At 33.9% G+C, this 17,049-nt stretch overlaps 1 protein-coding gene across 3 annotated transcripts in view; it reads right to left on the bottom strand.

The window, feature by feature from the left end:
* The window catches only part of LOC136029381 (uncharacterized protein CG43867-like), a gene marked incomplete in the record, with an annotated part of 290,632 nt that overhangs the window by 71,568 nt on the left and 202,015 nt on the right, over positions 1–17,049 (bottom strand). For all 3 annotated transcript variants that reach the window (XM_065707702.1, XM_065707703.1, XM_065707704.1), the window contains 2 exon segments: positions 2,113–2,197; positions 3,348–4,226. In XM_065707702.1, coding sequence (XP_065563774.1) covers positions 2,113–2,197; positions 3,348–4,226 — 964 coding nt within the window.

Below are 17,049 nucleotides of genomic sequence, written 5' to 3' on the forward strand. Positions count from 1 at the left end.
AATATCTTCAGTAAGATAAGTGCAATGGCATTACCAGGTTTCAAGCTTTATTTATTTCAAACTCAAGAATTATAACAAGGCCGATATTCCCTATCCCGGTACATGTACCTTAGAAATCAGTGCTTGAAAATACGTAAGTATACTTAATTTAACTAAGCTAGCCTAATATAACACGCGTGTCTTAATTCAAGCATTCAATGAGAATTTAAAAAAAGAATTAAAAATTTTCTTTCAAAATTTTAAGAACAGGAGAAAAAAATGTTTTTGTCCTTTTGGAGAGATCAATAAAAAAATTTCTTTGATGATGAATAGGATCCCTTTTAGAAAAACTTTCAAGGCACATGAACGCTCAAGATTTTCAGAAGAGCGACACTCAACAGACCACATAAGAGAAGAAAGAGGTCAAGAGTCTTAAGACATCCACTCAATCTTGTTGTTAAAGAAGAAGTTTTAGTAATTTTGTATTAGAGACCAACTTTATCAAGCACAAACCAAAAGGAGAGAAACGGTAAACGAAAGTTAGGTAAGCCTAAGCCAGATACCAAAGTCGTTGCTTTGCTATTTGGGTCGAGATTTTATAGTTCTAAAGTCGGGGCAGCAACTTGCTAATTTTGGTACCTAAAAAATTTAAAGATATCTAAAATCGAGTATGCTGACTGCCAATTTTAGTTCCCAGAAAAATCAGTAACATAACGTAGATGACATTATAGTACATCCAATTGGTAGCGATAAGGACCATGACTTGCAAAAACCGTTTCGCTAGGAAAACAAGACTCAACAATATAGATCAAAGAAAACATGGAACAAATATTCGTTTATGGTATTTCTCCACCCCTTTTCCCCCCAAGAGCCAGAAATGTGAAACCATAATGAGAAAACATTTTTGTATGCCAAGAAGTACCTATGGTTACTCTAACCGAGAAAAATCAAGAACATATTTTGTCCCATTCCTGGAATCACGATTAAAACAATTATCAGAACCAATACCCAATTTATTGAATTTCCTGGATCCCGGAATTAGCAACCCATTACTCTGGATTTCGACACTTTTGGATCTCAAATTTAGAAGACTTCTACCCCGACTTTAGATCTCAAAGAGAACCGGCCAAGTACCAAAGACCCAATTTTAGCTAGAACCGAAGAGAAAGGCAGGACTTCAAAAATTTAACCGATCAATATTCTAGATACCCTTTTGAATATACTTGTTTTTCCTTTTATAGCCTCCCACCTACCTCAGCAACCATCAACTAGTTCTTTCCAATAGAGTCTGAGATTATATCTCAGCAATAAGGTGTAGACTGGTTTTCCCCAATCCTGCCCAAAATATAGTGCTCATTTGCCTAAATAGTTCTTATTCCATCACTTCCGAATACTACATTACCCCTTCCCTTCCCCCCACAGACTCACGGTATTTGCTGATCCATTTCTCTATCCCTGGATTATAGTTTCTTTTCTTTCTTTGTAATCTTAACTATCAGCCAATAAATGGCGAATAACATTAAAAAAAGCCACTTTGGTACTTTATTTGAGCTTCTGCTGCCAACAACTTGCTTCTGTGTCTTGATAGGAGTAGTTCATGTATATTTACTGTTTAACATTTTTTATCTAAGTACAACCGTCTAGGGCTAGACAGAAATTAGGATATCCACGGTTGGGGTGGGAGGATGTAATAAAGAAATATTTAAGGAAAATGGGAACTTCCTGGGAGGGTGTAAAAAGGGAGGTTTTTAGTAGATTTGGATGGAGGAGGAGCTTGCGCAGCTGTGTTGAGTTCAGGTGGCTTGACGCTGCGATGAGCTGTTAGTAGTACTAAAAGTAAATTGTTTACATTATACTCTACTTCCTTGGTTTTACTTGGAGCAATTATTATATTCATGGATTTGATTTTTTTTTCCTTTTACTCTTTTTTGGTTTTAGCTATTTTACATTTTCCCCCTTTCCATCTCAAATTGTTTTGGCTTAAATTGCCTCTCTTTTACAACGCTAAGAACGCCATGATGTGACAGAGGCAAAATATTCGTTAGCTTCTTTTCTTATTTGTGTTTTTTACGTTTTTTTTCATGATTTAATTCTTTCAATATGTACAGAATCAATAAATGATTTTTGTTTTACCTGTTTTTAGTTCAGGATGTTCTTCTCCATCTGACGAATCTGATGAGTCCCCAGTGAAAGGCATGGAACGTATTTGGCTAGCTCTCTAAAAAAAAAAAAAAATAAAATAAAAAAAAAATGCTTATTCACATTCAACATAATCATTTTTAATATGTTTTTTTTTTCCAGTGCTCAGTAAAGACAAAGAAAATGTGTTTTTAAAAAGTCTAACCTTGTCTACACCAGCTGTATGCAGATATTTTCAAGTCGAAGTGTTCCTAGAAATATTTTGAAGACCTTAGATAAATATTTTCCAAAATTTTAAAGAAAGTGATTTCTTTTGCTTCAGAAGTAAATGGATTTAATTAAGGATGATAAACAAAAGTTTATAGAGAAAATGATACACCGTTATCAAGGTGGGACGCTTCGCCCCCTCTCAAAATAGAAATAGGTGAAAATTAGAAGCAACAAAAAAATAAAGCTTTGTAGTGCCTATTACATTAGCTCATTAGGGAGATTTATTAAAAAAAAAAAAAAAAAAAAAAAAAAAAAAAAAAAAAAAAAAAAAAAAAAAAACTATCAATACATACAGCGTTTATAATAAGGCGATACAGGTACGAATAAGCTGAAAATGAGAAGCACAGCGAGGCTAGTGATTTATTAGATTACATGCACGTACATATGAGATGGGGACATGAGAGAGAGTGGAGGAGATTGACAATAAAATTCAGGCCATGCAGGTAAAAATTGAAGATATGATGCCCAAAATAACTGGCACTCTACTAAAAAAAACATAGATACACACAGGGGGAGGGTAGGTGGGAGATTTTTCTAGATAGACCCGAAAGGCCCCATTTCAAACCGATTGGTTATCATTTTCAATCACCCTCCCTGCTCTTCCCCAAGAAAGATACTCTACCTGCCACCCTAAGCTCGCAAGACTTAAACCTTTGTTAACGAATTTTAAATAACTTAATACACTATGTAATTCTTGAATAATCAGACTTTAAAAGAAGCTTCACCAGCTATGCTTGTAGTTTCAATTTAACCAGTTATATAAACACTATCAAACCCAGGTTCAGTACTTGGGGGGAGGGAGGGAGTTCTGGTAACACTTACTGAAGGATGATTTAGGATTTTTCAGAATCCAAAATTTATCTAATTTTTCTTCTTTCTTGTAGTGCTACATGCTTATCGTTTCAAAACAAAAGAACTGGTAAAACTTTATATTAAAGAAAAGGAAGAAGATTTCTTACGCCTTTAACGGTTGCATACACTGGCACGTTGATATCTTTATATCCACCTAAGACTGATACTCTACTAGTTCTTTGGCTGGTTGGAATTTCACAAACGTTTAAACCACTGGGAAGACTAAAGCCTTCGTTAGCTGTCTGATAGATTCTCGACTCCCATGAAGGACATCTATGCAAAGGAGGGGTGGGAGGTTTCACTTCACCAAAGTCAGGGTTTTTCTCCTTGGAAGGGGTATAAATTTCAGCATAATCATGAGTTTCATTAGTCATAGTTCGTTTAACTGCGGGGCAGACTCTTGGTGTCGGAGGGATATCATAGTCTTGATCTTTATTCACAATATTAGATATAACACTATCAATTACACGACCTAGCTCTCCTAATGGAGAGCCAAGACTGTTATCATCTTCAATAATGTCATCACTAACACCCGACAGCGTATTAGCACTCTGAGGCTTACGGGCAAGTTGGGGTGTTTTAGGCACTTTTGTTCTAGGTGGTGGAACCGGCTTTTTAAGGAAATCTTCAGATGAAACTAAAGAATCAGATCCATCCGTTGGGGATTTCGGCGATAAACTAAGAGGTGTTTCAACATCTGCAGAGCCTGAATCAACACGACTATCGCGCGCACTTTTATTTCCTGCAGATAACCTATTTTCCGGGAAGCGCTGAGACATAAGGGAGTTGACACGACCAGAGAGCCCGAGACCTGTAGTTTTCGGTCTTTTTTTGGTAGGATCAACTTCAGCGTACAAACTGTCAGACCCAAGCCCCAAATCAGCTATTGCTGTTTCGGCGAGACGGGTAGAGAGAGCAATAACATCAAGGGCAGTACTGTCATCACTTGTTTGCTGGTCACCATCCAGACTTCCACGTGAGGAATCCTAAAAGAGAAAGATAAATTTTGATTTCATGTCAAGTCTTCAAATCTCACTAGAAATATGCAGAAAAACTGCAGTAGCCTCATCAAAAAGTAATCTAGTAATACACAGACTAATCAAAGCAAACAATCCTATAAATGATCGAAAAAGCCTCTTTCAATCCCGATAAAAATGAGAAGACATAAAGAGCATTTGCAGTTAATATAAGTTAATATATGCTCCTCCGTATAAGTTATTATAAAATATAATTAATCCACGGCTAGCAAGAATAAACTGAACTGTGTAATCACAAGAAGCACAGATATATTCTGAGAGTACAAACAGTGAGATTACAAAAGTGAAAAAAACACAACAAAAAAAAGGAAGAAAAGAGTGGAAATAAATCTGCAATTACTAAATGTCTTCACATACTATTCAAGGAGAGTGGGTGTACAGTAGTATTTCCTAATACATACAGGGCTCGGAATGATTCATGCTCAATAGAAAAGGGACTAGACAACCTGTCAAGAAACTTTTAGGGTTGAAAAAAGGGACCAATAGGGACCAAAGCGGGAAGAGATTTTGATTACTATTCATGACTAAAATATTCCTTTGCTTATGAATCAGAAACGGTGACCAAGTCACTCGAAGAATCATCATATACATGAGCATCGGCTAATTTTCCCATGAGACGTGTCAGTCGTCTTTGTTTCTCCATGTTTTTTTTTTTCAAATTTTCAGCTATGTTCATTTAAAACTAAAAAGGGAAAGTAACTTCAAGACCAGAAAAAAAAAAAAAATCCATGAGACTTCAACATGCAAAGCTAACATGCAAGAGCTTGGTGAACATCCTAATGAGGTCTGAATTCTTCTTTTGCATGTCCTTTTCAGCCCACTCTTTTCCATCAGTTTCGTTTTTCCGTCTTCTCGAGTTTTCAAGACACTATCTAGTAGAGAATTTGCCAAGGTGATGTCCGCGTAATCCTTTGACGCCACTGCTTTCCGTAAACAATCGGTAGCCTCTTTCAAGAGGGCGTCAACAATTGTTCATTTTTCTTACAATGATTCCACAAGTCTATCTAGCTTTTTCTTTTATTGCTAGAGATATCAACTAGGCTCAGTTCTCTTCCTTTCTCTTGGACGCTTTGTTCAGCAGCTTGTTCCTTTACCTCGCTCTCCAAATAGTCATGGTGTTTTGACCATGCCAACCTAGTCAAAGTCAACAATTCTTTGGGAATAGGGAAACCTTTCGGGTTTGCCTCAGTATGTGTTCAATTCGTTTATCACACACAGCTGTGTTTTCAGGACTCTGGAGACTCTGTCCGACGGAAGAAGTGTTCCTGTGAGCGAAAAACCCTTCTCTGCGTCAACAGAGCCGTGCAATAATGTCAATGCAGCTTTATAAGCATCAACAAAAGCATATGCTTTTAGCCATCAAAAGTATCTGTCTTAGAGAAGATTTGATGTCCGTAATGGTAGACACGCGATGGCGTTGGTTCTATCGAGTTCTCGGTTTGCAGCAATATCCACTCACTTCAAACATCGTCAAAAGTTACTCCAACTGGAATCTCTCAAGCAAGCATAACTATACCTAATAGTCTTCTAGCTCATTTCCTTTCCATGAGATCGGGCACCTAAGCACTTTGAGGAGGCTTTTAGAAGAGATGAAGCGCTTCTTCCTGGTTGGAAGCCCACCTCCCCCTCCCAAAAAAAGAATCTCCGTCCGACTTTCAAAAACGTAACAAAAATGAATATAAAAAATTTTTTGATGCATTTTTACAAAAAAACTGTAAACCTTCCCCCACGGAAAAACAATCCTTTTGTAACCCTCCCCCCCCCCCGAAAAAAAAATCCTGGGTACGACCCTGGTCGAGTTTCAGAAGTCTCACCAAAAAAGTGAGAAGAAAGTTTTTCAGCTTGGCATGAAGAGCGTGCACATGGGCTTTGTTCTTCTGAAGCGCTGCAGTGAATTTCGTAAAAAGCTCAGGCAATACATGCAGGAGTTCGAGTTCTGCAAGTATCTTTCCTTTTTAGGTAGCTGACAATCTTTAGGTACTTTGCTGACAACGCAACATTCTTTGAAAGTTTTTCTGATGGCAAATATTGCCAAAAACACTCCAAGAGGGCTGGCGTATTATCGTCAGTATTTTGCTGATCAACCAATCAGCAAACAGCAGGACCGAACGTCAGCCACCTTGTTGAGACCCGCTGAATTCAACTATTTTATGGGACGCATGTCTTTTTCTGGCATTCTCAAAAACCCTTGCATCATACAGGCCAACCAAGAGACAAGTCAATTCGAACAAATTAATACTGGTATGGTTCACTTTATGAAGCTAAAGGAAATCATCTATCCTTGAACGTTACAACAATATGACCAATGCATACCAACCACCCTATAGGCAAATGTTACTCTCTATCCTTGAACGGAACCACAGTGTAACCCATCATATAGGCCAATTTTCTGCTGTTATTAGCTGCCTATGTTTACAATAGTTAATAGACACTTTGGCCACAATCCAAGTTCCCACTGTTTTGTTGCTTCTTCCTGAATTGCAATGTTGTAACCAATAGCTCAGTAAAACCGGATTTGTGGAAAAGCTATATTATCTAAAGAGGTTCTAAAATATATCATGCTTCAATTTTTAAAATATCATCCTCACACACAGCATATTTTAGGACTTTTGGGGGAGCTAAGGGACTTCAGGGACTAATTCCGAGACCTGTATATTGGTTACCGGTAGCTTACGAAGTTACCGAGAAGAAGCATAAGTGGGTTACCTAGATTATACTTTATTATCAGATTTAGAAATTGGAATATCGGATTACTTAAGAGAATAAAGTAGAAAAAGAGGTGATAAAAATTTGTTCATACTAGAAGGGAACTCTTACTTCATGACAATTACTGGAACAAAACAGAAGAAAAGAAAGAAAAAGCTAGTAAAACTGCAATTGGCGAGCTTAATATATGTCCTTTTAGGGGAGTGGTTGTTCTGTGTCCTTCCACAAGGCATATATTACTGCAGGATAGTAAATAGCACCATAGTAGATTACACAGTAGTAGACATGGTATTTAGTACCGATACCATGCTTTGAAACAACATGTAAATGATGTTCCAACTGTAATCAGATAATAGATTACTTTCTTGACATATTCTGGGATTACTTACGGGAATAAAGCAGAAGTTGGAAGAAAGAGGAAGAAAAAGTAGTAACAATAATAAGTAAAAGAGGTTTTATATTCTTTTCTAATTGAGTGACTCTAAAGTGCTATTTCGCAATTTTCACAATATATACATATATATATATATATATATATATATATATATATATATATATATATATATATATATATATATATATATATATATATATATATATATATATATATATATATATATATATATATATATATATATATATATTACTGTAGTCCTACAGAAATGAAATAGAAGGTGGATATTTTAGCTTTTCTCTGCAAACAAATTAACACACAATTGGATTTGAGGATTGCAATGAGCTAAGAAGTAGCAAATGTGTCTGCAACTAGTGGATAATTTTACATTCTTTTATAAAAACTACTTTATCAATACTATGCTGTAACAAACACACTATTAAATTATATTTGAACGTTCTTAAGGGTCTGTAGCACCAAATCACGGACGCAACTCCAGAGCCATCTTCGGTCCCAATATGTTGTTCAGTTTACCAGCCACATGTAATCTATCTGGCCGGTAGGCGCATCCCATGCACTTACACTGACACAGTGGAAAAACAAGAATATACCACTATAAGTACGAAAAATATCTACTGTACACAACCAAGCGTTATCAGAATTTCTAACTTTGAAAATATAGTCAGTCAGAGGTATCCAAACAATAGTCTAGCATTCAGGATAGTTCAGTGCTCAAAGTTGGCCTACGCTGTTTTCCAATTACCATACACTATTACATATTTGAGTGCCGATCCTTAGTTCTGTGGAAGATAGAGTGAAAGTGGATTTCTTTTTCTTGTTCTCTTTGTTCTGTTCCGCTATAATCTTTTTTAAACAGTTGGTAATTAAACGATTATTATCATTAATATTATTACCACAAAACACATAAATATGTTGTCCAGAAAGTGTAATCTGAGAAGAATTGCAAGACATATAACAGCTAAAAGCAGCAAAGAGAAAATACTTTGGTTGCAGTAAATTTCAAAAAAAGCCAAAATATAGCTTAGAATGGCAAAGAGGGTTCGTTTTATGAGCTTAAGGAACAGCTTTTGACATTTGGTTACAAAGAAGTCTTGGTACATGCATTTCAAGGCCTCTCGTTAGGTAAAACAAAGTTTTTTCAAGGCAGACTTTTTCCCAGGAGGGACTAAATAACTACATAAACTGAATTTTGAAGACAAACAATTTCAAATGCTTACACCTATCTCCCCCTCCCAGGTCAGTCCTGGTTATACTCATAAGAAAAATACTTTACAGAAAAATTCAAACGTTACAGATTTTGACAGTTCTGAACATGGTGTAAAACGTATTTCTACCTTTCTTTTATTCGAAAACAACTTAAAACCGACCCCAAGAACACATCTTGAAATTTGTCCTCTGAGGAACTGGTAAAAAAAACCTCTTCCTCCATACCTTGTCACAACAAAAAAATTGTAATATTTTAAATAGCTTTTTTCAAAGAAAAATGTTCCATCCTTAACAAAAGAACATTCGATACTGATTTCTGATACCTACGTATTTCGTAAAGTCTGTATCTATCCAACGTCATTGCTATCTAAAAGAGTATTAAAATACAATCAAGTTTCCTTCCCAATGGCAGCTAATGGACTTGAAGTGCCTAGGTTACCCTAATAGTCTTGTTATAAAAAGGAGAAAGAGAGACAAAAAGAGATACACAGAAATGATTATACAATTTTTACGCTTTAGCAAACACACACACACAAATATATATATATATATATATATATATATATATATATATATATATATATATATATATATATATATATATATATATATATATATATATATATACTAGCTGTTGGGGTGGCGCTTCGCGCCACCCCAACACCTAATTGGTGGGGGCGCTTCGCGCCCCCCCCAAGCCCCCCCGCGCGCGTAAGTCGTTACGCGCCATTGTAGTTGTGTCCCTATGTCCCACCTGTGAATATAGATATATATATATATATATATATATATATATATATATATATATATATATATATATATATATATATATATATATATATATATATATATATATATATATATATATATATATATATATATATATATGGTTTTAACTACGTAAAACTTGCGAATATACAACATTCTTTGCTGTCCCATTGTCTTTGCATATAAATAGATTGTCAGGTTTACCGACTCTTGAACATGCAACATATAATGGTCCATGGGAAAACAATCTGTATTCAGATCTATACCTCATGATTCTAATGATTGCCCTTGAGCTTTGTTGATGGTGATTGCTAATCGACCATTCCCTGTCCCGGTGTCCCGGTCGTCATTTGTATCCCGGTGTCCCGGTCTGTATATACATTCGTTTTTTAGTTTTGTTTTTCTCCTTTATTTTTTTCCTTTTTTTTTCTTTTTTAGTTTATTTAGATTTTTAGATTTTTTAGTTTTTTTATTAGTTTTTAGATTTTTTTCCTTTTTTTTTTTCTTTTTTAGTTCTTTTAGTTTTTACCTTTTTTAGTTTTTTTTAGTTTTTTAGATGAAAATTTTTTTTAGTTTTTTCCTTTTTTTCTTTTAGTTTTTTATTGGTTTTTACCTTTATTTTAGCTTATTTTTCAGTTTTTTCCTTTTTTTTAGTTTTTTTTTATTTTTTATTTTTTTTAATTTTTTACCTTTTTTTAGTTTTTTTAGTTTTTTTAGTTTTTTAGCTTTTTTACTTTTTTTATTAGTTTTTAGTTTTTTTTGTAGTTTTTGCCTTTTTTTAGTTTTTTTAGTTTTTTTTTAGTTTTTTATTGGTTTTTACCTTTATTTTAGCTTATTTTTCAGTTTTTTCCTTTTTTTTAGTTTTTTTAGTTTTTAGTTTTTTTAGTTTTTTACCTTTTTTTAGTTTTTTTAGTTTTTTAGCTTTTTTATTTTTTTTATTAGTTTTTAGTTTTTTTTTGTAGTTTTTGCCTTTTTTTAGTTTTTATAGTTTTTTAGCTTTTTTATTAGTTTTTAGTTTTTTTTGTAGTTTTTGCCTTTTTTTAGTTTTTTTCTTTTTAGTTTTTTTGTAGTTTTTACCTTCTTTTTAGTTTTGTTAGTTTTTTTTTTACTTATGTCCTGGTCGTCATTTATACTCCCTGTGTCCCGGTGCTTTGTTGATTGCTAATCGAACATTCCTTTTGTCCTGGTCGCTTTCTCTTTGAGTGTCGTCATTTTATTTTTTCTTTTTTAGTTCTTTTAGTTTTTACCTTTTTTAGTTTTTTTTAGTTTTTTAGATGAAAATTTTTTTTAGTTTTTTCCTTTTTTTCTTTTTAGTTTTTTATTGGTTTTTACCTTTATTTTAGCTTATTTTTCAGTTTTTTCCTTTTTTTTATTTTTTTTCATTTTTTATTTTTTTTAGTTTTTTACCTTTTTTTAGTTTTTTTAGTTTTTTAGCTTTTTTACTTTTTTTATTAGTTTTTAGTTTTTTTTGTAGTTTTTGCCTTTTTTTAGTTTTTTCAGTTTTTTTTTTAGTTTTTTATTGGTTTTTACCTTTATTTTAGCTTATTTTTCAGTTTTTTCCTTTTTTTTAGATTTTTTTAGTTTTTAGTTTTTTTAGTTTTTTACCTTTTTTTAGTTTTTTTAGTTTTTTTAGTTTTTTAGCTTTTTTATTTTTTTATTAGTTTTTAGTTTTTTTTGTAGTTTTTGCCTTTTTTTAGTTTATTTAGTTTTTTAGCTTTTTTATTAGTTTTTAGTTTTTTTTGTAGTTTTTGCCTTTTTTTAGTTTTTTTAGTTTTTTAGCTTTTTTATTTTTTTTATTAGTTTTTAGTTTTTTTTGTAGTTTTTGCCTTTTTTTAGTTTTTTCAGTTTTCAGTTTTGTCACCTGATCCAGTTTTTTCAGGTGACGTCACCTGATCCACAGATCCACACACAGACAACTTATTTTTATATATATAGATATATATACATATATATATGTCACCCCAGAAAGTGGTTGAAAAACTGACAAACATGTCGTTTGCTTACAGTATGTTGTTTTACATGTAAAAAAATCTTGGAACATAATGCCACAATAGTTAAGACAAGAATAAAACAGCCATGACGGAAACTTAATTTGGGAGAAAGAGTGATATTTTTCAATGAAAACAAATTTCCTATTCAATGAAATTTTTAATGAAAACGCCAAAAATATTTTTTATTGAAATCATAAACAGGTACTTTCCAAAATCTAGGCATGGGTGGGGAAAAACCTTTTCCCCCAACTGACACTTTCAAAAAATTGGTAAAAAAAACTCATATTAGATTCTTACTTATTTCACAGATTTTTCTCGAATGTATGACAACCGTAATTCGTCTTTTACTTTAAACTTTAAAGTGAAAGTTTAAACATAAGTAATAAGTATAAGTAATAAGCTTCTTAGGACTGTATCTTCCTATGTTTGTGAACACATTATGCACATAGCAAACCTGTCTATGACCAATGGAGTCTTCCCAGAAATAATAATTGTTATTCCGATTCATAAAAAAGGCGATCCGTCTGAGATAAGTAATTATCGTCCAATCTCACTTCTCCCAGTTATACCTAAAGAGCTCGAGAGAATTATATTCCGACGTCTTTCTCCCTTTTTATTTGGGATTCATTCTTCAGATTTATTGATTTCTCCTCATCAATATGGCTTTCGTTCCAGATTTTCAACTGCCCATGCACTAATAGACGCCACACAGTTTATACGTTCCCAACTTGACCTTAAAAATACTGTATCGGGCTTATTTCTGGATTTTTCTAAGGCCTTTGATATGGTTGATCCCGCTGTTTTAGTAAGTAAACCCAACAACTTAGGGATTCGTGGAGTTTCTTTCTCATGGTTAGGCTCTTATCTCTCTGGTAGAGTACAAAGTGTGAGTCTAGGCAGGGTGACTTCACATCCCCTACCTGTCCGGAGGGGCGTCCCACAGGGCTCTGTTCTTGGTCCAATAATTTTTCTCCTTTATATTAATGATTTGGTTACGGACCTGGGTCCATCAGTGCACCCAGTACTTTTTGCTGACGATAGTAAATTTTCCATCACCGGTCCTAATTTACCATCCGTCATCGCCTCTACTCAAACCCTTCTGAATAGAGTACATGAGTGGTGTCTCGTTAACTGCATGACCATTAACAGCAAGGAAAGTCAGGTTGTATTATTTCGAACCCCTTACAAAAAAATGAAGCTCAGCAAGCACTTGGCCTAAAATATTCTACCAATCTCCTCCCACAGGTCGAAGTTGCCATGTTTCTTGGCGTCCACATAGACTCCTCCCTATGATTTGCAACACATGTGTCCTACATCAGAGCCATAATCTTGCGACAGGTAAGTATAATAAATCGCGTGAATTATTTTCTTCCTCCCGATATCCTTGTCACTCTTTATAACTCTTTTATTTACCCATATATCTCATACTGCGGATCTGTTTGGGGCAACACTTATCCTTCAGTTACCAATAAATTAAAATCTGCCCAAAACCATGCCGTCAAAGCAGTTTTTCGGCTATATCCCACCCAGGACTTGTACTCCGATTTTGGTATTATCCCTTTTGAACAAATCCTCAAAAAATTAAATCTATCCCTTGCATACTCCGCTTACCATAAAAATCTTCCTCCCCAATTATTATCTTATTTTAATAGTAATAATTCTGAAGACCTCTGTCTCCGTTCAACTTCAACTTTCAACTTCAACTTTTTCTTTATTCAACTCAAAAAATACACAAACAATATTATGCCCCAACAGAGAGCAGAGCTCGTAAGGCTGGGACAGTGCAAAAACATAAGAAAAAACATCAACATCTCATCGTAGTAATGATTTCAAAATATAATACGGTAGAAGACACATAAAATAGAAAAAAAAAAAACTCATAAAAGATAAGTAAATATATAAATATCAGGCAGGAGGGGCGTGGGAGGCCGTCCCAGACACAGGGACACAAAAACAAACACACAAATAAGAAGATTAAATAATTTAAATTTCCATCATCAATGGTGAATAATCAAAATTTTAGCAAACAATCTTTAATATTTGCTTTTTTAAATTTAGCTGAGATTTTTGCTGAGATTTTTTTTTCATCCAACCGTTCCTTCATTATCCCCAAAGTGTGTCTCTAGTTCGGCCCAGCGATCCCCCATTTATAAATCTATACTTCAATGGAATATAATACCCTCCAGTGTCGAGATATCCACAAGTTTTCGCAGGCTGTATAACAATGTACTAAAATTGATATTTTAGACTTTGATATTATAATTCCCTAAATTCTTATTCAATTTGCTTTAATTATCCATGTTTCCTCTTTCTTTTTTTTCTCTCTCTTCTTCATCTTCAATTTTTTGTTGTTATGGTCCTCAAAAAGTTCGCTTCCAGGATCTTTATTATTATTGCTGTTACGTTATTTTTTTATTTGAATAAATTGAATTGAAAAAGAATAATACATGTTATTAAGCTCCGATCACTTTACATTAAGCAAATAATAAATTATAGAGTGTGAGCTTGGGGGAGTGGGTCCAGCTCTGTCTTCTTATACAGATTTTAAGCTGCTGACTTCGATCTTTACCGTCAATAGAGCAAAAAAAAAAAAAAAAAAAAAAAAAAAAAAAAAAAAAAAAAAAAAAAAAAAAAAAAAAAAAAAAAAAAAAAATCGTCTTAACTATTCCCAAAAATATCAAATTTAGTAAATCGAGTTTAGTATTTCAAATTATTGGAAATTGAATAGGCTTTTTTGCATTCTACATCAGATTAAATAAAAAAAAACAAGTTTTTTAAATGAAAGTAAGGAGCGACATTAAAACTTAAAACGAACAGAAATTACTCCGTATATGAAAGGGGCTTTTCCTTCTCAACGCCCCGCTCTTTACGCTAAAGTTTGACTCTTTCTCTTAACTCTACATTTTAAAACAGTAAAAAACTTTAGCGTAAAGAGCGGGGCGTTGAGAAGGAAAAGCCCCTTTCATATACGGAGTAATTTCTGTTCGTTTTAAGTTTTAATGTCGCTCCTTACTTTCATTTAAAAAACTTGTTTTTTTTTCTTTAATTTCTGAACGTTTTTGAATCAATGCATGTTTTGATTTTGGCTCTTCGCAGAGGAATAATTAAAACGAAATTTGTATATTTATTTTTTTGGCTAAATGGCTTTCTCATAATTTTGATCAAAAGATTTTGAGAAAAAAAGAGCGGGGGAGGAAGCATAGTTGCCTTCCGATTTTCGGTTAATTAAAAAGGCAACTAGAACTTTTAATTTTTTACGAATCTTTTTATAAGTAAAAGCTATACATAACTTATAAATTAGCTTACGTAAAGAACTTTTGTATTCTTATGTTTTTATTACATATATGAGGGGGTTCGCCCCCTCGTCAGTACCTCGCTCTTTACACTAAAGCTTAAATTTTGTCCCAATTCATTAAGAATGACCCCTGAATCACAAAAGCCGCAGAATAAATAGTTGCAATTACTAAAAATACTTTAGCGTAAAAAGCGAGGTATTAGAAGGAGGTGAGCCCCTTATATGAGTAATAATTTCTGTTCGTTTTAAGTTTTAATGCTGCTACTTACTTCCAGCTGAAAAAAAACTTTTTCATATTTATTTTTTCATTGTTTTTTTTTTTAAGTAATGCTAGTAAATCCTGCGCTCCCTTCATGGAAATTTTCTTCCCCCATGACAAATTCCTCGATGGAACGTTCCCCCAGCATATCCCCCTCTTCTCAACCCCTGCCTCCAACCAAAAAATCCTCCTGAAAACGCCTGTATACTTCCCAATAACCATTACTATATGTAAGCACTGGTCAAAGTTTTGAACTTGTAACCCCTCCCACGGGGACTGTGGGGGAGTAAGTCGTCCCCAAAGACATAGTTATAAGGTTTTTCGACTACGCTGAATAAAATGGCTATCTCAGAATTTTGATCCGTTGACTTTGGGAAAATAATTAGCGTGGGAGGGGCCTAGGTGCCCTCCAATTTTTTTGGTCACTTAAAAAGGGCACTGGAACTTTTCTTTTCCGTTAGAATGAGCCCTCTCGCAACGTTCTAGGACAACTGGGTCAACACGATCACCCCTGAAAAAAAAAAAAAAAAAAAAAAAAAAAAAAAAAAAAAAAAAAAAAAAAAAAAAAAAAAAAAAAAAAAAAAAAAAAAACACGCATCCGTGATCTGCCTTCTGGCAAAAAATATAAAATTTCACATTTTTTTAGATAGGAGCTTGAAACTTCTACAGTAGGGTTCTCTGATACGGTGAATCTGATGGTGCGATTTTCGTTAAGATTCTTTTAGGGGGTGTTTCCCCCTATTTTCTAAAATAACGCAAATTTTCTTAGGCTCGTAACTTTTGATCGGTAAGACTAAACTTCATGAAACTTATATATTCCATTTTTTAGAGTTTTGGTTATTATTGAGCCGGGTCGCTCCTTACTACAGTTCGTTACCACGAACATTAGTTTGATTCATTAGATACATAACAAACTGATGTGTTGCAAGGCTTCAAATTAAAAACATTCAAGCAGGAGAGAAAAAAAAATGTAATCTATAGTATTTTGCTAGGACATATTTTGTTGTTGTTGTTAAAACCGACATATTAAATTATGCAATGTGTATGTACGCTTGGCTGATCCATTTGATGACTTTGTAAGAACGGTATCATTATTTCATTTTGTGTAGGCCTATTTTCCAAAATATAGACCAGGAAAAGATTTTCCGTGAAAAGAACAAATATATGTTTTTCCATACTTGTTTCTAACCGCTACGCAATTGCCTTTTTAGCCAAATAATTTTTTGCAGTCAAGAGGGCCTTGAAAGGGCGCTGGACGAATAAGGTCAGCCGTTTTTTGTGAAACAGACGTAAAGGCCATTTTGAAGAAATTGAGACATTAGCACTGTCTACGGTAAATTTTCGCTATTTTTCTATTGGTGCCATCTATGTTTGTCTAAGTTAAACGGTTTAGAAGTTGAACAGACGTATATCCACAAATTCTCTTGCTTTTACCAACTTTCCTTTTTGAAAAAGACGTATATCCTAAACCCAATCAAAGCTGATTCCTTTGTCACGTGGCTGGATATACGTCTTAGTCTCTTACTAAGAAAATGCACTGACGTCTGTTTCAAATGATCGTATTATAAACGTTGGTTGATATACGTCTTTCTCAGTCGGATACTAAAGCACCGTTCGTCTTTTTCAATTGTAGAGCTAAGACAAAACTATTTAGGTTTTGTGAACTTGTCTGAGTTCATCCAAAGCTGTGTGAAGAAACATGCCTCAAGAGCTCGGACCATGGTCCAAAGGGCTCATGACATAGCTGCCAAAAAGTAAAGAAAAGTCTGATTTGTCTTTGTAAAGTTTAACTGAAAAGGATTGTGATTGGGAATTTAGGTACCCGTGACTTATTAACTTGAAGATGCTTGAAGACCCGATGCAAATGCGTTACTTTTCTCTTCAGCTATTCACGAATCACCAATTTTCGAATATCATGAATCACCAATTTTCAAATAGTGGAATTTTACTGTGGTTTGTGAAAGCTCTATCTGCTTTTGTATGTGTTGTATCACGAAAAACAACTATTCAACAGTTCACGAAAACAATTCACGAAAAGCGACTGTTAACGCAGTGTGCCTTGCTTCCTGTGTCCAGCTTCCTGGAGCTGACCACTTACCACAGAAAAGAAGCGTTTGTGCTGAAAGTCAACT

Source organism: Artemia franciscana, chromosome 7, assembly GCF_032884065.1.
Source record: "Artemia franciscana chromosome 7, ASM3288406v1, whole genome shotgun sequence".
NCBI lineage: Eukaryota > Metazoa > Arthropoda > Branchiopoda > Anostraca > Artemiidae > Artemia > Artemia franciscana.